General features: G+C 47.2%; 1 protein-coding gene across 1 annotated transcript in view; it reads left to right on the top strand.

The window, feature by feature from the left end:
* The window catches only part of PRR5L (proline rich 5 like), a 65626-nt gene that overhangs the window by 8837 nt on the left and 34090 nt on the right, over window positions 1–22699 (top strand). The window contains exons 2-3 of the mRNA XM_090262571.1: window positions 10149–10439; window positions 11838–11918. Of these exons, the coding sequence (XP_090118697.1) occupies window positions 10276–10439; window positions 11838–11918 (245 nt within the window). The 5' untranslated portion in view covers window positions 10149–10275. The remainder of the gene's footprint in view (window positions 1–10148; window positions 10440–11837; window positions 11919–22699) is intronic.

The raw sequence follows: 22699 nt of genomic DNA, 5'->3' as shown, positions 1-22699 counted from the left end.
TCTCCAGTCTCTTCATCTGCAAAATGCGAATGATAAAACCTACCTCATTGGTTTAGGGTAGGAATGAACTGAGGTGACAGTTGCCCATAGAGCCTTGGTACCATCTTGACAATCATAGATAAGCAGCCTCAGTTCATAGATATTGTAAATAAGAGTCGTGATAGGCAACTGATTTGCAAAATGGCCTCACTGCTCTTGAAAACCTACTTCTGACTTGGTTTCCATCCAGTGGGCAAGGGCTGGTATGTGTTCAGATCCAGTGTCCCAGGCTGGCTTACTGGGTTCTGTTTGCTGTGTGGTTCTTTTAGCCATTCCCTGGGTGCTTCTGGCTTGCACTGTTTGAAGAGTGGATCCGGGTGTGTGTATGATACAAAAAGGACTTGAGCACTCAGTGGTTGGGTAAGAGTGAGATAAGACAGAGAGCTGGTTAGTTAAAGAGCCTGGCCAGCCAGGCCATGTGGTAGATGGGAGTAGAAGCATCAGCTGAAGGTTCTCTGTTTGTGCTGTGCTGCCTACCCCCTCAGAGGTGCCCAGGGCTCTCAGGTAGGGGCTGAATGCATACCTGGCGATGCTGAGAGATCACCATGGCCCCCAACGGGGCCAGACTTCATTAACTGGTAAGCCAGAAGCTCTTGGGAAGGGAAGGGACTTGCCCATGCCCACAGTGGCTGGTTCATGCAGGCTTTCATCATACCTGACTTAGGCCATGGGTCAAAGGTGGGACAAGACAGACCGTAGCTGTGATGGGATGAAATAAAGGTCACAAACCTGTATGTCAGGCTCCTAAAGTGCTAGTCGGCTTGGAGAATTAGGCGCCAACATGGAAATCTGGTGATTTTTCCATTTAAAAAAAATCTTTGATTTCTGGCTTTTCTTGGAAAATTCATATCTGGCAAAACTGGGCTTATATCCCGAGATGGTAAAAACCAGATTGGACTGAGCTGTGGTGTGGCTGCCTCCTTTAGCCTGGTCAGGTCTTGCCCGCTCTCTATGATGTTCCAGGCCTGGACCTTTTGGCAGGCATGTATTACATGGTACAGACGAGATCGGGCACGTTCAGCGTGGCGGTGCAAAAGGGAAAGAAAGTGGTTCTTCCTTTTAGCTTCTTTTCTTAGCAGGGTTCATTTGCTGGCCCATGTGTCCTTACACAAGGCAGCTCCTTTATAGAATAATTGCTGAATGAATGAATGAACTGTAATTGATAGAGCGCTGAACCTGGGATCAGAAGCCAAGTTTGAATCCCAACTTTCTCAAAACAGCTGAGTGACTTTGAACAAATCCAATAACATGTATTTTTGTCTTTCTTTTTTATGGGGCAGGGGAGGGGGTTCACTCTTGTTTATTCTTCCTTATTTGAATAAGTAATACATTTTCATGTTTAAAAATCCAAAGGTACAAGAAGGTTTATAGAGGAAAGTCTTCCCCACTGTGTTCCCACCACCCAGCTCCCTTCCCTGCGGGAGACGAGGGTTAGCAGTTTCTGGTTTGTCCTTTCAAAGGTATTTTATGCACATATAATAAAATTTGGAAATGCTCTTTTCATCTTTTATTTATTTATTTATTTTTTATGTAGATGGTAGTATGATATGTCCACTCAGGAGTCTGCGTTTAGCTTTTTTAGCACACTTTCATGTTAAGTGTCCCTGGGAGAGCACCCCAATCAATGCACGAAGAGTTTTCACCTTCTGTAGAGCTGCATAGGGTTCCTGCACACGGGACCCCACAGACTACACAGCCAGTCCTCTGCTGCTGAGCATTTAGGTTCTTTCCAACCCATTGCCATTACAAACAAGGCTGAAGTGAAATCCCTTGTTATTTAAGTCACTTGCCATGCCTGGAGTAAAATTCCTGGAAGTAGAATTGCTGGGTCAGAGGCTATATAGCCTTTGTCATTTTGGCAGGTTGGGTCAAGTCTCCCTCCATCACACTGCGCTCCTTCCAGCAGTGTGTGAGAGGGCCCGTTGCCCCATACCCTGGCCCTGCGTCACCTTTTGGAGCCTGCGAGGGTTTATTGAAGAACACAGTGTTTTATAAAAAATATTACTGCTGGCAACAGTATTTTTGTTTTTGTTTTTGTTTTGACCCTTACTATGGGCCAGGCCGCAGGTCATCTTATTTCACCTTAACAATGTTGAGAGAAATCTCATACTCACTGGACACAGGAGGAAACAGATGCAAAGAGTTTGAGCCATTTGCCCAGGTGACCCAGCTAATACATTGTAGAGGCTGGACTTAAACCTAGGATGATCTGATTTCAGTACCAGGATGTTTTCATATGGTAAAGCCCTACATAGTTTTAGGTGCTGGTGTTCTCAGGTGACACTTACTTATTGTTCCTGTGTCCCTCCCAGCAATGGCACCCCTCACATGGCAGTTCATTTGCTCATTTATGAAGTATCTGTGAATTCCTGCATTATACTAAGCCCTGAGGATGCATCTGGGAACAAGATAGATACATTCCCTGCCTTAATGGATAGCACAAAAACAATAAGAAATAGTTTCATAGTCATTTATTGTGGTAGCTTGTGACAGGACAACAAAGAAGGGGAAGAGGGTGGTCTGTGGGGTGATGTGACCAAATCAGGGGTAGGGGTAAAGGAAGAAGGGAGGAACAGGTGATAAAAGGTGTGGTTTTGAACTCGGAGAAGTGAGTGGGTAGTATTTCATACAGAGGGCACAGCATGTGTAAAGGTCCTGGGGTAGGTGTTGGAGGAAATAAAGAAAGGCCAGTGGGCTGGCCCACAGTGGTGGGCAGTAAGGACGTGAAGATGGAGTTTGGGGGTTTATTCTAAGACCTCAGCAGAACCTTTGAAGGCACTGAAGCTACAGGGTGATGTGAGTGTGGTAGGCCCAGGACTGTTGGGTACCTGCCACAAGCCATGTGACCTCAGGGCAAGTTAAACACTTGGCACTCAATTTCCTTCTCTATAAAATGGGGACAGTAATAGCATCCTGGCGGTTGTGAAGATCAGACACGGGCTTCCACACATTTTGACTGCTCCATACATTATGAAATATATGGTACATTTTGACTTGATACACACATGTAAAACATGTTTCCCCAAAATGCAAAAGGTGCAAGAAGATACAAGAAAGGTACAATGCACTTGGATGTTTTCTGTGCTCACCTATGTCATTAAAGACGTTTAGTCAAGCCCCCCCTGTGGTCATTTTAAAACCACTGAGATAATACATGTTAAGTGGCTATTCCACAGTTGGAACTCACTAAATGGTGCTGTCATTTTCACATCATTGTCATTACAAAGAGAATTCTGGCTGCAGCTGGAGAGTAGATCGGTACCGTAAAATGACAGTATCTAAGTCCAGACGGGGCTGAAGGGCGTTGGCTCTCCGTTCCTGTGTTCCCATCCCAGGGAAGAGGTCCAGGCTGGGCATCCTGACGGGAGCCTGTAAAACGTGCTGTCTGCCTGGTTCCCCCGAGAACTGGCTTTTCCTCATTTTCAGGCGGTCACATCAGACTGTGCTCCGTTTTCTTTGACTTCTTTGTTATTTACACGCAGAATGGCTTTTTCCTGGAAGCCTCAGAGTCAGCATCGCCGCCCACTTCTTTATTTTAAGTTGTGCCATGAATCTACTTCCCTTTTCAGCCTCAAGGTTGGTGCCTTAGTGGAATTCATTTGCATTTTCCACTAAGGGTTCCACCTTCTTCTGCCCGTGGGCCCCGCCTGATGGCTGTGCCCCTCCCCGTGCACTGGCCAAGGTGACGGGGACCAGAAACCAACATTCCACCTTCTTTTTCTCCAGGAAGCACATCCTGGATTCTGAGCAGGGAGGTTCTCAGACACCCCTGCCAGGTAAGCCTGGGAGAGGGGGGCAGTGATAAGGCCCTGTAACTGCCACAGCGCGTCACGAATCCAGGACCCAGCTTCCCAGATAATGGAAGCAAACCCTTGAAGCACCAAAAACTTAGCCTTTAAATCATTCTAGAAGCACATTTTCTAAATGTTAACTGCACATTGGTCCTTCAGAAGAGAGCACCTACCAAAACACCATGTTTTGTTTTGTTTTTAACTCAGAGACATTAGGCAAAGAACTTTTTGTGATGATTTTGGTGATGATGATGTTGGTGGTAGTGGTAGTTGTGGCTGAACTGTATCCCCCCAAAATTTATATGTTTGTTGGAGACTTAGCCAGGACCTCAGAATGTGACTGTATTCGGAGACAAGGCCTTTAAAGAGGGGAGTATGTTAAAGCGAGGTTGTTAGGGTGGGCCCCAATCCAATCTTCTGGTGTCCTCATGAGCAGAGGAAATTTGGACTGACAGAGATACACCAAGGATGCTCACACACAGAGGAAAGACCATGTGAGGAGGACACGGTGAGATGGTGGCCATCTGCAAGCCGGGGCAAGAGGCCCAAACCAGCTGACACCTTGAGCTTGAGCTTCTAACCTCCAAAACTGTGAGCAAATTAATGTCTGTTGTTGAAGCCTTTCAGTCTGTGGTATTTGGTTATGGAAGCCCTAGGAGACTAATATGGTGTTGATGGTGGTAATAAAAATAAATAACTGGTAACACGTATCAAGTACTTACCACCTACCAGGACAATTTTAAACCTTAGTTGAGTCATTTCATTCAACTCCGTACCAATGCTAAGTTCCCTGCCTGAGTCACACGTAAGCCTGACTCAGCACCTTTGCCTAAACCTCCACTGCACCTGTGTCTAGAACCTGCATGGTCCCAGGAATCATGCCAGGCACTGCATAGACAGTCTTTCTCATCCTCATCACAACGCTGCAAGGTAGCTCTTGCTATTCCCTTTTTTCAAATGTAGAGAGAGACTTCAGTTCGGAGTGACCCCGGGCCACATAGGGAGCGTATTCATTTCTTGTGGCCGCACTAACAAATTCCCACAACTTGGGTGGCTTAAAACAATAGAAATTTATTCTCACGGTTTATGGAGGTGAAAAGTCCAGAATCAAGGTGTCACGGGGCCATATTCCCTCCAGAGGCTCTATGCAACAATCTCTCTCTTTCTTTTTTCCCACAGCATAGCAATTTCTAGCTGACATTGGGGAATCTGTTTCTTTTCTCCTTCGGCTTCAGTGGCTGCCAGCATCCCTTGGCTTGGGGCTGCATCCCTCCAATTTCACATCACCTTCTTCTCTTTGTAAATGTCTGTTTTTCCTCTTCTGTCTCCAATCTCCTGCATCCTTCTTACCAGGATACAGGTAATTGTATTTATGGGCCCATTATGGATCATTCAGGACAAACTCCTTCTCTCAAGATCCTTAGCTTAATCCCATCTTTTGCTATTTAAAGTAATACTCAGAGGTTCTGGGGACTAAGAAGTGACTATATCTTCGGGGCACCGATTTTCCTGCCCACCCCGTCAGTGAGTGGCAGAATGAGCACTGATGCCAGGGTTTGTCAGATGCCGTAGCCTTTAGTGAACACTCATGCTTCTGAGTTCCAGGCCTGGTGCCCTTTCTGGGCTGTGGTGGGGGCGGGTGTTAGTCACAGTGTGGACCTAGCTACGAATCACAGGCCCTTTGATCCAGCAGTTCCACTTCTGGGAACGTACCCCACACAGATGGTCACGTGGTTGCTAAGAATGGCAAATATGCTCATTCTCTGCAGTAACGAAAAAACTGGAAACTACTGAAATATCTACCTGTAGGGGACTGGTTAAATCAAGTATGATACCCCTAAATGAAATAGTTAAGAAAACATTAAAAATAATGAAGTCGATCAGTATATAGTGATATGGGAAGATGTCCATGATGTATTGTTAAAAGAACAAATTACCCATTTTTTATTAAACTATTATGTGTGAACATATGTATGGCTCTTGAAAGTTAAATTAAATTAAAATTCAGTTCCTCTGCCGTGAAATCATATTTCAAGGGCTCAATAACCAGGCGCATATGGCTTGTGGCCTTCACAGTAGACAGCACAGATGGAGAACATTTCTGTCATCTCAGAAGGCTCTGGGCTGAGCTTTCCTACATGAGTAAATGGCCAGAGGGAAGCCTTTCATTTTTATGTTACAGGCTTCTGTGAGTGTTTACACTTTTTATAGTAAATAAGCAGGTTTGCTGTTACAAGGAAAATGGAAGCACATGGGATTTCTAAGATAACATTCCATTTCCTCAGTTGGCGGTAGTTATTTTGTCATCATTTAAGGTGTATGTGTTTGTGTGTGTATAAACTCCTTTCTAAGTATGTGGCATCATGAAAATATTTAAAAATCTACAGGAGGGGAAAAGAGGTTTGCCTGACAGGGCACACATGGCAGGCCGGGCTTGAGGCTGGAAGACGTTCAGCCGGGTCTGGTTCCTGGACCCAGAGCTATCCAGCCTTGGCCACGTCACTTAGCCTGTTTGAACCTCAGTTTCCTAATTTGACAGAATTCTTGCTCGCCCTGCTTTATAGGATTAGAGTAAGATTTAGAATGTGATGTTGTGTGGAAAGACTCTGAAACTGAGGAGTGCTCTACACAGGTGAAGGGTCAGTAAATACCTCTGTGAGTTACCAAAGGCCTGAGGAGGTGAGGCCCCAGTGCACTGTGACCAGCAGTGGGACTAGAGTTTCCAGGTGTTGCTGAGGTCACTACCGTAAGCAGGAGGATGTGTTGTCATATTCCCCCTAATGTCCTTGCTTCGAGGTTTAAAAATAATTTATTTTATTTATTTAACAAGCAGTGACGTAGCATTTGCTGTTTGCCATGCACTGTTCTAAGTGCTTTTTCATCCTCATACAACCCTGAGGTCGTCACTGTTAGCATGCTCATTTCATGCAGGAGGAAACAGAGGCTCAGAGAGGTCAAGTAACTTGCCCCAGGTCACACAGCTTGTAAGGAGTGGGTGTCTAACTAAGATAGTCCATCCTTTCTCCTTTCATCTTGCTCCTTTTGCCCCCATCCAATGTGGTCGTAGAGTCCCTATGTCAGTTTATCTGTCACAGGGGCATGAGATTTAAATTTTGATAGGAAATGTCGCGACTGAGTGTTGCCTGACTCAGTCGGTTCTGTTCTGTTTTCATGGCTGAGTTTGGTAGCATGACTAAGTGGGAATGGGCTGTAGTGTTAGGCCAGTCTGGGCACCTGCCAGTGATTTGCCACATATTAGCTGTGTGACTTCTGGCAGGTTACTTAACTTCTCTGGTCTTCCCATGGGGTTTTGTGAGGGTTGAATAAGTATACCTTCCGCAACAGTGCTTGTCACCCATCAGGCAGGCAGGCAATCTCATTAGCTGCCGTCCTTTCCTTCATTTTTACCTTAAGCAGTATGCTTCAGCTTGAGGATACAGAGATGAGTATGTCCCCATGCCCGTCTTCAAGGAGTTTACAGAATGGCCTAGTTAGGTGCTGGGGAGCTTCCTAGATTAGGAGTCCAGGAACTTGCCTTCTAGCCCCTGCTGGCTCTCTCCTATCTTGGTGACATTGGACAGGTTTCTCTGCTCCTCTGGGCTTCACCTATAAATGGGGGCCTGGGCTGACAGCACTCCAAGGCCCCATCTGTCTTGTCGCTTTCTGATTTGTCACAGTTAAGTCAGGACAGGCCTGTGCCTGCAGGGCCAGCGCCACAGCAGGTGGATGTAGGGCGTCAGCTTTTCCCTTGAGGCCACTTTTGTCAACGCTACCAGCAGCTTCCTCCCCCTGGTGTCTGCAGAGGCCTGTTGCCTCTGTCCAGAAGTCGGAAGGGTGGGCTTTGGGTTGTTTTCAGGATCTGAGGGTGGCAGGTTTCAGGTGAAAAGTGACAGTGGGAGGCTGTGGGAGCGGCAGTCTCGTCCCTGGTGGCTGAAAATTACCCTTATTTAAAAAGGGTCGCCCATGGCTTGGAATGGGAGGCCTGGGGGACACCAACTGAGAAGTGGCGGGACAGGAGCCAGCCCTGTGATCCCCAGTGTCACACAGCCTCCTGGAGAAGTGGTTGTCTTGGCAGGCAGCTGGAAGGTAAACACCTGGAACGAGTCATTCAGCTCGCCTTCCTACTTTCCTGTACAACTGCCACTGCGTGGGAGGCAGCTCCAGCACCTCAAGTTTAAGGTGCTTGTAAAAGGAGTTAATATCCTGTAATTACTCAGATGAATTACACTTAGCAGGCTCATTTAAAGAAGGGCAGCAGAATGGATTCTCTCTTTATAGGGTGACCTTTGCTGGGCAAGTCAGATCCCCAAACCAGACAGGGCAAGTCAGATCCCCAAACCAGGCAATTTAAGGATTCTGACGGGGAGTCTGTGGTCTTATGACCTCTTTGTCTCTTTCACTGATTTGTATAGAACTTTCCAAATTCCAGTGGCACTTGTGGAGTTACTGAGACGCTCTGAAACTTGAGCAGGCATACTATGACTTCCCCAGCATTCGCTGATACATGTGTGTCATTATTGACTCATTCTGGGAATGGAGTGGAGGGACAGAAGACTAGAAGAAAATGGTGCACAACTCTGCTTTCCTTTAAATGTCACAGGTATAGGACAAGCCATTTCTTTTTTGGCTCTTGGTCTTACAAGTTCATTGTCACTATGTCCATTGCCTATAGACAGCTGCTAACCCCTCCCATGCTCTCTGATTGGATGGTATCAGTGCCTGTCTCACAGCCTCATTCTTCTGACCAGAGTAGCATTTAATTGGGAGGTGACACCTCCGTTTCTCCTTCAAACGCTATAGCTGGGGCTGCAAAACCTGTACCCCCTCTCAACCCAAAGGCAGACATTTATCTTGCAGCATTGGTTTTTGGGACGTAGCAGAGTTAGCTGGTGAGAGAGGTGCCAGTGAGAATACTTCTGGGCAAAGCTGTACACCCTGGGGAAAAAAGTGAGTCTCCCCTCCATAGTGTTTCCTTTGTCCTTCACTCTGATCAGCTCCAAAACTCACTTTCAGTCATCAATTGAGCCTTTGGGTTCGTTAAAGAAGGAGATGGAAATGACAGGTCCAGAGGTGCCGAGGAAGAAAGTGATTGGTCTGGCAGATTGGCAGTTACAAAATAGTCATGGCGGTGTAAAGTACAGCGCACGAGCAACATAGTCAATAGTATTGTAATAACTGTATAAGAGCCAGAGGGTACTGGAAATACCAAGGGGATCACTATGTCAAGTATATGACTATCTGACCACGAAGCTGTATACCTGAAACCAACACAAAATAAAATTGAAAGTAAAAAAAAGGAAAAAGTGAAAGCAGTCTGTCAGAATGGAAATAGACAACCCTTGGGGGGTTTGTCACCCGATCTCATTTCGTGTCTCATCAGTCCTGTGAGGTTGGCAGCGATGCCGGCTGAGGACTCTGAGACTCAGTGTGGCCCAGGGCTCACAACCTGGGAGTGGCCTCGTTAAGCCTCGAGCCAAGGTTCACTCCCAAGTCATTGCCATTCACCAGGAAGCCATAAAGTCTCCGCTCAGAGGACAGTATCCTTGAACCCAGCCCTGTAAGGTGAGTTAGATTTAGATAAGCGGAGAGAAAAGGGAAGGGGATTCTGGGCAAGAGGAGCAGCAGATACAATCAGAAAGCCTGGGGGAGGGAGTGAGAATGACAGCCTGGGACAGTGCCTGCTGGCTGTAAGCTTACAGGGCAGGGACCATGGTCTCCATGGCCACCGTTACATGTCTAGTGCCTGAGTGAGCGCCAGCTGCATAGTAGGTAGGTGCTCAATAAATATTTATTGTATGAATAAATACACAAACAGTTATCTTCCTTGTAGACCATGAACCTTTCGAGGGCAGGGACTAAGTGGTTAATAAATAAAAATACTCAATAAATCAGTTCTGATGGGACGAATGAATAAGTGTCAGGAAGGGGTGGTGGCAGTTTTGCCCAAATGAAGAGGCACGGATACTTTAGGAAATCCCGAGCAGTGCACGTGGGCTGTGTTTTAAGGCACAGCGTCGTGGGTTCCACAGAAACCCACAGACTCGGATAGGTGTGCACGGGAACACAGTCAAGCATAGCTTAGCACTTTTCTGTAGGACTGGCCTCAACCTGGCCCTCTTGGCACTGCCTTCCTACTTTGGGGTAACCACACTGTTTAAACCCAAAGCTTGTGACTGGGAACCTGCAGGGTACAGAGGTTACTTGGGGGGTCCCAGATTGTTTTTAGGAGAGTTTCGCTGGAAAGTCCCAGCTAACTTCCGCTAAGAGATGGTCTGCTCAGCCTAGGATTTTTCAATAAAAGCTGTCTTCTCTTTTCAGGTGTTGGCTACATTTGTGGTTTTAAGAAAACCTGAGAGCCTGAAGGCAGCAGCCCTGGGATAAGCCCTTTCTGTGGGCAGCCGGAACGTGCTGGTGCAGAAGAGAAGCTGTCCCTTTACCTGGACTTATGACCCGCGGCTTCGCCCCCGGCCTCCCCATTGAGTTCCACAAGATGGGCTCCTTCCGCAGGCCCAGGCCGCGCTTCATGAGCTCCCCGGTGCTCAGCGACCTGCCCCGATTCCAAGCCACCCGGCAGGCCCTGCAGCTGAGCTCCAACTCGGCTTGGAACAGGTAAAGGAGGCTGCCAGGGGTGGAGTGGGGGGCTGCCAAGGGCCAGAGCAGGTCTGGGGATGGGCTTTAGCTTCTGCTGCTTCTGAGATCTCTGCTTCAGAAGGTCATGTTTATAGAAGCAATTCATGAAGAGAGGGATGTTTTCCTACGGAGAATAGATCCATGAACTTTTCGTTTTAGTACAGGCAGAGTAGATCCCTGGGGGCCTCTGGCCTAGCAGAGTCAGTTAATCAGCTTGGGACAGTTGGGTTGGAACTTTAGTTACTGTTCATACTCATTTGTCACATCCCCAACTCTGAGGACCCAAGGGTGGGACCATATAAGTAGCCTCAGGTCACCTTCTACCTATTTTGGGAAGGTAAGACAGCTATCTGTGAAAAGCTGAGCGGCATAAGCCATCAATCATCACCTACCAATGAGTCACAGGTGGTTGGGAGGTGGTACTGGCTTTTTTTGTAAGGTGTCTAGCTGACCTTTGACACACCGAACACTGAATAGAGAATCGATCTGCTGTCTTGTGCTTCCAGGGGCCACTGTTTTTCAAATCTGTAAACACTTACTCTTTGGATAAATGAAATGCATCATTATTTGAAAGCATTACTGACTTCTTTTGGATCAGAAGTTTGGATCATTATGGGTTTTTTTCAATGAATGCACAATGAATGGTGGGAAGGGAGAGGGGGCTCTGAAATATTTTGATGTTACGTGGATCCTTGTTTTGTAAAAAAAAAAATACGCCTGGGACCCTTGGTAAAGACAAGATTGTAATCAGCTCCTTGCTGAGATATTGGGCTGGGGTCCCAGAGAAGGTGGAGCTGAGACTTCCCCGTGGCCCCTCAAGGGGTTAACTCACAGGGGTGGGAACGGAAGGGGCACCTGAGGCCAGTACCAGTTGAGAACTTTCTAAGGAAAGTACTGTTTTTGTTTTTGTTTTTTTAAAAAAGGCAAGGAATTTTCATTTCTTATTAGCTCGGGGCTGCCCTCGGGAGACAGGGTGAAGGATCCCTAGGCCGGGCCAGCTGCTGGTTGCAGAAAAGACCATTTCAGAACCTGTAGGCCCAGGGGTGCTGGCCACGCAGCTTCCTGAGCCCGATCACACTGCCCGCCCTTTATCATCGCCACTGCCTAGCGGTGCCGCCTGGGAGGCGAGTGGGGAGGACTGGCAGCCTGCGAGAAAGTCGGGGGACGGGCCCCTTTTGGGTCCTCGTGACTCCAGTCTTCCTTCCTCTCCAGGTCCCCTGGAGGGAAAGTGATGGGCTGCAGGGGTGGAAAATGGGGCTGTGTTTATGCCACGGGTTTTTGGCCCCTTCCGCCCCCTTCACCCCTGAGCTCGCTGCTTGTTGAGATGGCCCTGGGGAGGCAGATCCCCTGACCAGGAGTTGTTTCTATTCCCTGCAGCGTCCAGACGGCTGTGATCAACGTCTTCAAAGGCGGAGGCTTGCAAAGCAACGAGCTCTATGCACTGAACGAAAACATCAGGTGCGTGCAGCCCAGGTCAGGCCAGGGGCCATTTCCTGTGGCCTGAGCTGGGGCAGGGGGGCTGCCCACCCTGGGGGCCTCCGCTTCAGTTTTATTTTCTGCTTGGTTCTTGCGGCTGCTTCTGTTCTCTGTTATGGCTGTGATGTTCTGAGACCCTTATCCACCTAGATGTCTACTCCAGAAGGGGTTCATCTATTTGTTCATGTATGTTGTGTGTGTGTGTGTGTGTGTGTGTGTGTGTGTGTGTGGCCAGGGACAGAGGGCTCATAGAGGGTAGCTGTCTCTTTCCTATAAACATTGACTATGTTCTGCCTGCTTAACCATTAGGCACCATGTTAGGCAAGATGCTAGCAGTTGGAACCAGACGGCTTGGGATTATTGCTGTTCTTTTCACTAAGTGACATACCAACTTGTTGTGCCTCAGTTTCCTCTCATGTGAAACAGGGATAGAAAATATGTCTAGTTCCATAGGATTCTTGCGTAGGTTAAATTGAGTTGTTATGTAAATAATCTGTTAGAACAGGGTTGGATCGCACTAAGTACTTGGTCCTTGTAGCTCTAAACATCAGTATCAGTTCTGTCATTGCTGTTAGGTTTTGGCAATACAACCCTCAACAAGACATGGTCCTTGAAGGTTTTTTTTTTTTTTTTTTTAATATTTTGTTTATTTATCTTTAGGGAGAGGGAAAGGGAGGGAGGAAGAGGGAGAGAAACATTGATGTTAGAGAGAAACATTGCTCGGTTGCCTCTCATATGCGTTCCGACTGGGGATCTGAACTCGCAGCCCAGGCGTGTGCTCTGACTGGGAATCGAACCAGCGACCTTTTACTTTGTGGGATGATGCCCAACCCACAAAGCCACACTAGTCAGGGCAGGTCCTTGAGGACTTTAATTGTCTTCCAGAATCTTCTCAGTAGACTAGTATCAGCTTTTCATTCATTCATTCATCCATCAAACATTTGAGTGCCTCCCTATTGGCCGGACACTGGAGAGAAAACAATGAGTAAAGACAGACACGAACCTTGCTCTCCTGGAATTTACATTCAGTCGGGGAGATAATCGCTATTCCACCATTCACACCTATGAAATGTAGATGTGCAGCTGTGACAGCTGCTACCACACAGCTGAGTGATGAAAGCACAAGTCGCGGCAACCTGATCCTGCCGGGAAGGCCAGGAATGGTGAGGCGATGCCTGTGCTGGGAGCTGAAGCATCGGGGGGAGTGAACAGGGCTCCAAGTGGCGGGACCTGCAGGTGCAAAGGTCCTGTGGTAGCAGTGAGCAAGGAATTGAAAGAAGACCCACATGCAGAGAGCACCAGAGGTTGGATAGTGGTGTGTAGTGAGGGCAGAGAGGCAGGCAGTTCTGGGGTCAGGAGGTTAAATATCAGGTCTTTTAACGCCTGGGTGTTCATTCCTCCCTGGTGCCTTAAGTATAACACATAGCGAAAGACCCACCCCTGGAGTGGGCAGAACAATAAACAAGACCATTATTCAGGTCCTGTTTGCATTTAGCCAAGACCTGTGTTAAGGGTCAATGAGGTGTTTTAAGAGCTCTGCTTTCATTAAAACCTTTAGAGCTCAGAAGTAAACAGAGTTGTGTTAAATTTCTACCCAGGTGCTTGAATTTCACATAATAATTACACAAATGTGAAACCGGTCAATAAATATCATCTAGCCCAAGGCCTCCTTTCCTGCAGGAGGAAACTGAGGCCCCAAGAAGGTGAGTGACAGAGGCAAAGCTGGGTTACAACAACTCATTTTTTTTTACTCTAAGAACTAAGACCCTGGCCTCTCCGGGAGGGCTTTTCAGCTCACAATAGATTCAACTCACAATAGAAGTATAAATAAAAAAACAGTAACTCAGGAACGCGCTGATTGTTCCTCACTTCAGGAGACCAATCCTGAAATTGTATTTAAAATCCTTGTTGGTGGGCAGCTAGGAAAAATAAAGACCTCCTCATATTTCACCAGCCCCGTTAGCTCAGGGGCTGCGGACTCAGAAGCCTTCAAGCGCCAAGCGCATCTTGTGTTCTCAATGGGTGGGGCCCACCTGACCGAGGAGGTGAGAGCTCACCCCCTACCCAAAGGGGATCACCCTAGCCAAACACAGGTTCAGTGGCATATGATCTTATTTCTCAAGAACAGGAAATTGGGATTTTCATGTGAAATTTCCTGGCCTTTAAATGTTGATAAATAATCCGCAGTTCCTCAAACACTGGTCCAGGCCAAACAAAACACATCCGTGGGCTGAATTTTGACCAACAGACTACCTGTTTATAAGGTCAGCTGTGGCATGCATGGGGGAGGCATGGCTGATGGGGGGTTGTTGCATCCCAGAGTCTAGTACTAAGGCCATGTGAGGAGGGAGAAGGGACCAGGAAAAGCTCTGGGTGCCTTTCGCCGACATCATCATCGCATTTACCCCTCCTCACAGCCCTGTGGGGCAACCATTGTCATCAGTGGTATATCCACAAAACTGTGGAGAAGAAAACAAAATAGGCCCTGGCTGGGTAACTCAGGGGGTTAGAGCATCGTCCTGATATGCCAAGGTTGCGAGTTCAATCCCCAGTCAGGGCACATACCACAAGCATCCAATTCAATGAATGCATCAATAAGCGGAATAACAAATTGATGTCTCTCTCTCTCTCTCTCCTCCCTTCCTCTCTCTCTAAAAATCAAAAAAATAAAGACAAATGTCAAAAACAACAAAATCGCTTTTCTAACATCATGCAGCCATAAGGGTAGAGTCAGGATTTGATCTCCTGTCTGACTTAGACACCTACATTAATTTTCTCAGGTTGTCGTAATAAAATGCCATAGACTGGGTGCTTAAATAATAGACATTTCTCACTGTTCTGGAATCTGGGAATTGTGATGTCAAGGTCCTAACAGGTTTGATTCTGGTGAGAGCTGTCTTCCTGGCTGTCATCTTGCTGTGTCCACGTGACTTCTTTTTTATGCATACTAGGGGAGAGAGAGCTCGTTCTCTAGTGTCCCTGCTTAGAAGGGCATTAATCCCATCATGGGGCCCCACCCTCCTGGCCTCATAGAAACCTAATTACTCCCCCCAAAGGCCCCATCTCCAAATACCATCCTATTTGGCAGGGCTCAGTGCAGGGCTTCAATATATGAATTTGTGGGACAACACAATTCAGTTTCTAGCAACACCTATGCTCTTTGCACTACATTGTAGTATCAGGGAGAGGTACATATATATATACATGTACACACACACACACACACACACATATATATATATATATATATATATATATATATATATATATATATATAAATGATTACCACAGTAGGTTTAGTTACATATCCAGCACCTCAGTTACAATTTTTTTAAGTGGTGAGAATTTTCAAGAGCTAGTTTCTTAGCAACTTTCAAATGTACAATACGTTATGTAGTCACCATGCTGTATATTACATCCTGGGCCTTAATTGTCTGTTGACTGGAAGTTTGTACCCTTTGGCCACCTTGACTTATTCCCAACCTCCCCCCACCTGTCATGGTTAGGTTATTTTTTATAATGAACAAAATAAAGAATTATGAGTTCAATATTTTTGAAAGTTAGGAAAAAAGAGAAGCAAATGATTAGCAAAACTCTTGATAGATGCCCTTATTGCAGTAATTAAAATGCCAAGGGAGACATGCTATTCTCTAGTTACATTCAAATAGGCAGTTGGGTTTTGCTTTTCCTTTTCTCTTCTTTTCCTTTGTGAAAAACCTGTTTGCGGGATAGATCCAGAAACTACAATGTTGAGATGTGACAAGTGGGGAGGGTGTGTGCATGAAGGCGGGGATCACAGGATGGTAGGAATATAGGGACGAAGATGTGGAAGGAGAGAAGGTAAATTATTCTCAAGCCCATTTTTCAATCGGTTGTGATGGTTCTCTGTGCAAGAAGATCTGTGCCAGGTTTGGAAGAATTTTTTAATGTGTTAAGAGAGGAGCTTTTGGATTCAGAGAGACTAGGGCTCACGATTAGACTAGCTGTGGGACCTCGGGCAAAGCACTTTGTTTTTCTAAGCTTCTTTTTTTCTCTTTCATATAATGGGCTAATAATAGCATTACCTCATGGTGGCTGGGCGGACTGAGATAATGCTAAAAATGTCATTAGGACAGCACTCAGCGCCTAATATTACCCTGATCTTGTGAAAATTTAGCAATATGAAAGGGATAAATGATGGCGAGGGCCGCCCACAGGCGCACAGGGCGATGTGATGAGCTTGCCCGTGCCCAGAATGAAGATTTCTCTTGCAGTCTGGATGAGGTGAGCTCACTTTGAACTACACAGGTCTTGGATGGGCTCCTCCAAGAATGTGCTGGACTTGATGTTTGGGTGAGGCTCGGTTCTCCCAAGGAGATCCAGCTGTGTCTGTCTGCTTTCCGCAGAGAAAAGAGCAGAGGAAATGACTCTCTCAGTTCTCCATTCTACTCGAGCCAAACAGGGATAAATTTTGTTGGATTGGTCAAGTCCAGTGTCAAAGCCTCCATTAGTCAGCTTCCCCAGGCCTCCCCAGCCAGCCCTGACCATCTTTCTAACTGTTAATAATATTCCCTGGGAAAAGTGCATTCCTTTAAATACAGGGTGGGGCAAAAGGAGGTGTACAGTTGTTTGTATGGAAAATAATATAAGAATTAATAACTGATACTACAAGAACAAATTCTGTGTTTTGTGTACTCACAACTAGAAACCTACTTTTGCCCCACGTTGTAATAGCCAATGCAAAGGATGACCAGGAACGTAGAAGTTTCATGTAACTGGGTCCTTAAATGCAGGCATTACAAACACTTGGTCCTTTCTTTTAAGACATGTCATCAAAAATGAACTCCAGTATAAATTTTAACAGGTAGACTTTGGGGTAGCTACGAGGAAGAACTTTGCACTCAGGATGGTCAAATTCTAAAACACATGACGAGATCAAGAGAAGTGTGTGGAGATCTTTTAAGAACAAATTCATCAGCATTGTCACACCTCGATAAAGCAGCAAATTTTCCCCTTGTAAAAGTCAGGGCATGTGCTCTGTCAATAGGAAGACCATAAATCCAAGTAGTTTCTATTGAAACTGCCTTAGAAAGCAGGATGTACATATTTGTTATATCCCTAAAGGCAAGAAAACAAATGACCTTTCAGAATAGATATATTCTAGTGAAACAATTGATGTAGTCTGGTCTTCACAGCCTTCTGTCCACCCTGGCCTGGTCTGATCCTGTGTGTCTTCTTCCTGGTTTAAATTCTCTACGGGACATTGATGTGGTTAGAGGTTTGGGTTTCAAGAACTCTTCCAGGAACAAGAGTGGCCAAACTCTACAACACAGGAGCACGCTCTTCCTGAATGTTCTTTTCAGCCAACTGTTTTACTGATTATATGTGACAAAGAAGAATTAGAAAAATGTGAGAAATGTACAATTTATGTGTACTGTTTCCTATAAGAACCTGTGCAAGGAGGTTCTTTAAAGTACTTTCACTTTTTGATTGGCTGGAGTATGTGAGTGTAGGGAGAGAAGGGTCATGATTTTCTCATTCATGTCTTTAAAAAAATTTATTTTTATCCTCACCCCAAAACATGTTTTCATTGCTGAGAGAGAGAGAGAGAGAGAGAGAGAGAGAGAGAGAGAGAGAGAGATGTGAGAGAGAAACATCGATTGGTTGTCTTCCCATATGTTCCCTAACCTGGGTATGTGCCAACTGGGAATCTAACCCACGACTTTGGTCTGGGATGATGCTCCACCCTGCTGAGCCACACCAGCCAGGGCAGCTTATTCATGTGTTCAATGAATTTCTGTGGAGTGCTCTGCCAGGTACTGGGCCAGGTTCTGGGGGGGCCATTGAGGTAGGTGGTTGTTGTCCTTGGAGGGCTTACTGCAGAGTGAGAGAGGAAAACTGAGCAGGCAGTTGCTGTACGATGTTCGAAGTGGGGTGACGGCTGAATCCAGAGGGCTGGGGAGGAGCAGAGGACGCGCACATAATTAGATTTGGGAGAACGGGATGCCTCAGTTGACATCTGGAGGATGAGCAGGTAGGAGTCCAGTGGAAACCGTCTTGCCACCACTCTCTCCCTCCATGCCCTCCCACCCCCTCTTTCTCCCTCACATGATTTTGTTTCTCTGCAGAAATAAAAATGCTCAGAGATGAGGTTTTCCGGAAACCAGAGATGAGTTATCTGCAGCTGGCCTGAGGCAGGAAACTGACATTTTCCTTCTCTGTCCAACCACCCTGCTTCAGTTCTTGCTGGGAGGGAGTTGTCGCAAAGGAAACCCCAGAGGTTTTCAAGAAAAGAGGAGGTTCCAAGAATTGTCTTTGATTGTTGACAGGTCTGCGTTGAAATGTCCTCCTTCAGCATCAGTTGGCTGCCTGACTCCTTGAAGGGAAATCCACCTCCAGTTTTTCCATCTCTGTAAGGGAGTCTTTGGGACCCACAGCTAGGGGAAGGCCTGGGAGGAGAGGAGAAGGCGAAGTAGACCAGTCTGGGTGAGATTCCGTGAGGAAATGAAGGATAATAGTGGATATTTGTGTAGTGTTTAGTAGAAAGCATGCTTTAGATATGGTCCCTCTTTTAAAACTCACCACATTCCTAGGAGACAGATATTATATCCCTGTCTTACAGGCGGGGAAATCGAGGAACAGAGTGGAGGACTAACTTGCCCCGAACTGTATCGCTGGTTAGTTGCAGAGCTGGGATTTGAACCCCAGCCTCCTGTGTTCTTAAAAACATTATGTAGGCTGCAAGAGGTACACAGAGCTAGCACTGCCCGTATTTAGCCCTGACGATCTGGGGCATAGATGCATTAATAGATCATAGTTTGGGAGGGCCCTTGTTTGGACCCCAGTTTGTGAGAGTGTAAGTAAAGTCTTCTCTTATTTTGGTCCAGGTGACTGTGCCTATGTCTTGACACATTTTGTCTGCTCTGGCTAAGAAACAGACTGGCCTTAAGGGGCAGGATGAAGAGAGGGAAGTAGTAAATCCAAAATCTGTAGAGCTGGCCCGTAAGGTGGTTGTCCTGCACCGTATTTAGAAATACAGACATCTCCCCTAAAAAATCCAGGGCTCTAGGAAGTTCACATCAGGCCGTGCTGGACCCCAGTCTGTCCTCGTCCTGGTCAGGGGGGTCTGGAGACTGGCTGCTGCCCATGGGGGAGTTTGCTGCAGCCCCCACTGCCCGTGCCCACCGGCCTCGAGGGTGTGGGAGTTACCGCTGGCTACGCTGCGGGTGCCTTAGTTTGAGGTGGGATCTCCCAGTGTACAGTCCAGACAAGACTCAGCATCGCTCTTCTCAACTGCAAAATGAGGATAAGTCCCTACCTCAGAGGCTGTTGAAGAACTCGAGATGCCGAGTGCCAATGACCTGGCATCCCGTGTGCACCCGTGGTTAGGAGCTCAGTCAGCGCTCTTTGTTCATTTTCTCTCACGTTCCCGCTGTCACCGTGGGGGTGCAGAAAGCAGGGAGGTGTGGGATACTAGCATCTTACCTGAGTCGTGGGCCCCACCTCTGATGGGCCCCCCTTGAACGGACCCAAGGAGGAAAGTGGTGTTTCCATATGGTGTTTCTTGAAACGTGTCCTATTGCAGAAGTGAGGAGGGTCATCCTCAGCGGATTTAACAGTCAGGTTCGACAGGTACTGACCAGCTATGGTGTTGAGTGGGCGTGGGATCCCGGACGCCCCCTGCTGTTCCCAGATTGGGAGGCCCAGCGGGATCCCACCGAGGGGTCGGGGCAGAGGATCTGGGAACTTGGGGCAGCCCCTGATTGCCAAACATCACAGAAGTATTTAACGTGCTGACTGAACTTGAGCCCCGTGGCACCTGTCTCTAAGGAGCTTCATCATGCTTTGGGATTTTGCTGCCTTGGGTCTTGGCCTGTGTGCAAGGGAGACTGTCTCGTATCGAGATGATTTCTCTACGTCATTTCTGCTGCTCTCCCCTCTTCTGCCACCCTGTTGTGCCCCTGCCTCTCAGCCAGCTGGACTCCAGCTTCAGCAATGCTGCCTTGACCTTCAAGCCCACAGAAGTGAGAACTTGGGTTGACGAGCCTGTAAGGGCCAAGATGGTTTAAAAACAGGAAGTCCTGTCATCTGGGGTGGTATTTTACCCAGTCAGCCTGGGATAAACAGGGGATGAGATAATACAGACCAGTGAGTGGTTCCCCAATTTTTTCTATTGTGGTCCTTTTGGTTTCTGACTGACCTCCATGCCCCGCTTCCCTTTAGAGTTGGGTCCCACATAAGAGTTCCTTTCCCATTCGTCTTGGGTCCCCACTTCCTTCTCCTTCTAGCTCAGTGGCTGCTGCCGGTGGTGGAGGTTAGTGGCAGAATTCTGGTTCCACATGAAACCTGGCATGGAAGTCCAAGGTGTGAAATAGATGAACTGAGAGCCGCTGAAGCTGGGATGTTGCTTCCACCGCAGTCTCCCCAAGTCCCTGCAAGATTTACCCCAAGCTCTGCCTTGATTGTCTTAAGTCTGCCTTTTATCGGAGTGGGCTGGCCCCTACCTTGTGCCCCCTGCATGCGTTTCACCTGGGTCCTTAAGGCCAGGTTAATTGCTAGCCTGGCGATACTTTGAGGAAGATGCTGACAAGCAGGAGAATGGAGTTCTTAGAGGGGTGTGGGCTTCGGGGTCAGGCGAACTGGGCAATCGTCGTAGCTGACACTTGCCGAGCCAGGCGCTGCTCTAGGAACTAACCATTCTAGGAGTAATTCCAACAATCCTGTGAGGTAGGTATCTTGTTATCCCTAAATTCCAGCCGAGGGAACAGGCCCGAGGGACTCACTTGGGAACTGAACCTGCACACAGCAGCCACGAAGCAACAATAGCCAGGCTGCAGACCCAGGCGGCTGCGTCCAGACCCTTGCGCTCAGGGAGGCCTGTTGCCCGCCCTCCTCGGTGACCTCCGAGGGTTTGTTGCCTTGTGGACGAAAAGTGGAGCTATTACTATTACCGTGTAGTTCTGTTTCGGGCTTAAATGAGGAAACACAGGTACCCTGTTGACAACGGTGCCTGCTACTTAGTGAGTGCTCAGTCAACTTTAACTGGGAAAAAGAAGTCAGACCCCGTCCTAGGAGCAGTTTGGTTTTTATTTCTGAGTCATTTATCTCTCTGTCACCTAGTTTTGCTCCAAGAACTCATTGCTTTCCTGTTCCCCAGAAAGAAACCTGAGGAAAGGGCGGAAGAGTGGAAGGGAGACTGCGGGAGGCCAGGCCTCTGTGCCCGGGGGGAACATATGTCCTAGAATTGGGATTTTCATCTCTTTGCATCCAGGGAACCGCACACCACAGGCTCTTCAATTCTGTTGTTTTTCTCTGGTTTCTCTCTTCTTTTTCGTGCTTTGCAAACTGAGCTGGCTAACTCAGTGAGGGAGGTTGCAGGACGAGTTGTCCCTCTGGTTGTCCGTCTGCGCATCCCTAATGTCTGGACACTCTGACCCCCAGTGTTTGGAGAAGAAGGTGCTCCTGAGAGAGTGGCCCCGATGGGAAGAAGTCACTGTCCGAGCTCTGTCGCGTCCTTTCCTTCTAGCACCTGGCACCACGCCTAACCCCTCGTGGGTTTTCAGTGGGGACTTATGATTCAGTGCATTCATTCACAGAGTCCCTATTTATTCTCTGTCAGCTGCCCTTTCCTTTTTTGGAGGGAAGCCACTGCCGAGTTCCCCTGGAGGCTGTGCGTCGAGTCAGAGGGGTGGAAAATCCCTCTTTCTCTCAGTTCAGCTAAGACCAGGGTCGTTTTTCAGAAGTGCTCTTATCTTGTAAACCAAGTGCAAGCAGAATCAACACGGGGTATAGAAACAGAAAGTGGATTTTGCAGTATGATTCAGCTGCAGTCTGTTCCCAGGTTGGGGGGGCCAGCTCTGCTCCCCCCTCAGGCCTTCTCTCTCTGAGTGAGGTTCTTGGGCTACCAGCCTGAGGGGGGCTTGGGCTGGCAGGTTCTCAGGCCTGCGGGAGTCTCTGACACCCTTGGACAGCCTGCTTCCTGATGTTGTGCCCTTTGTGGGAACTCCCTCCCACAATTTCGTCCCTGCCTGAAGCCATCCAGGTAACCTTGGTGGCAGTTATTGTTAATTTTAAAAAAATAGTTTAATGGTTTTGTACAGGATTGTGTTCCTAGGGTAGAAAAATGTAAATATATAATGAGCTATATGGTGAAGAATCTCCCTTTCTGGGACCCCAGAAACTCAGTTCCCATTTGCCTCCCCCCCAAAGATGATATTATAACAGTAGTTTATTCTCTAGTCTTCCAGAGCTTTTTGATGTCTGTATAAGGACAGTTCATGGAAAAGCAGGTGGGGATACTCAACCCTTTAGACAAGGTCCATGGACAACGTGGTGTGGCGTCTGCAAGCCAGCGCCTCCTAACTTAAGAGAATGAAGCTTCCTAAGGGTTCTTTTCTTTTTGCCCGCTCTAATTTCCAGCAACAGCTCTGACCTTCTCCAACCTCGTACTTGGGGAGATGGAGAGGAGGAGACAAAACCCAGTGCACTTATACATAGTTTTTTAAAGGTATGTGTGTTGTGTGTGTTTAAAAATCACAGTGCTATATATTTCAGTGCCGAGGCCCTCTTGGAAAGCAAATCACAAAGCCGTTTCAGAATAGCAAGTGAGAACCGTTTTGACAGATGCTTTTGTTGGTCTTGTGGTAATAAGCATGTGTATTTTTCTCTTTCACACTGTTCTGTATCTTGCACTTTTCCTTTTACTTCATGAAACTTAGATCTTTTCATAGCATTATTTAGAGCACTTCTTCGTTCCCCTTTGTTTTCTTCCAGTTGTGTAGAAT

The sequence above is a fragment of the Furipterus horrens genome, unplaced genomic scaffold, assembly GCF_987537825.1.
Source record: "Furipterus horrens unplaced genomic scaffold, mFurHor1.1.pri manual_scaffold_2, whole genome shotgun sequence".
NCBI lineage: Eukaryota > Metazoa > Chordata > Mammalia > Chiroptera > Furipteridae > Furipterus > Furipterus horrens.
This window is presented reverse-complemented; position numbering and strand designations above follow the sequence as displayed.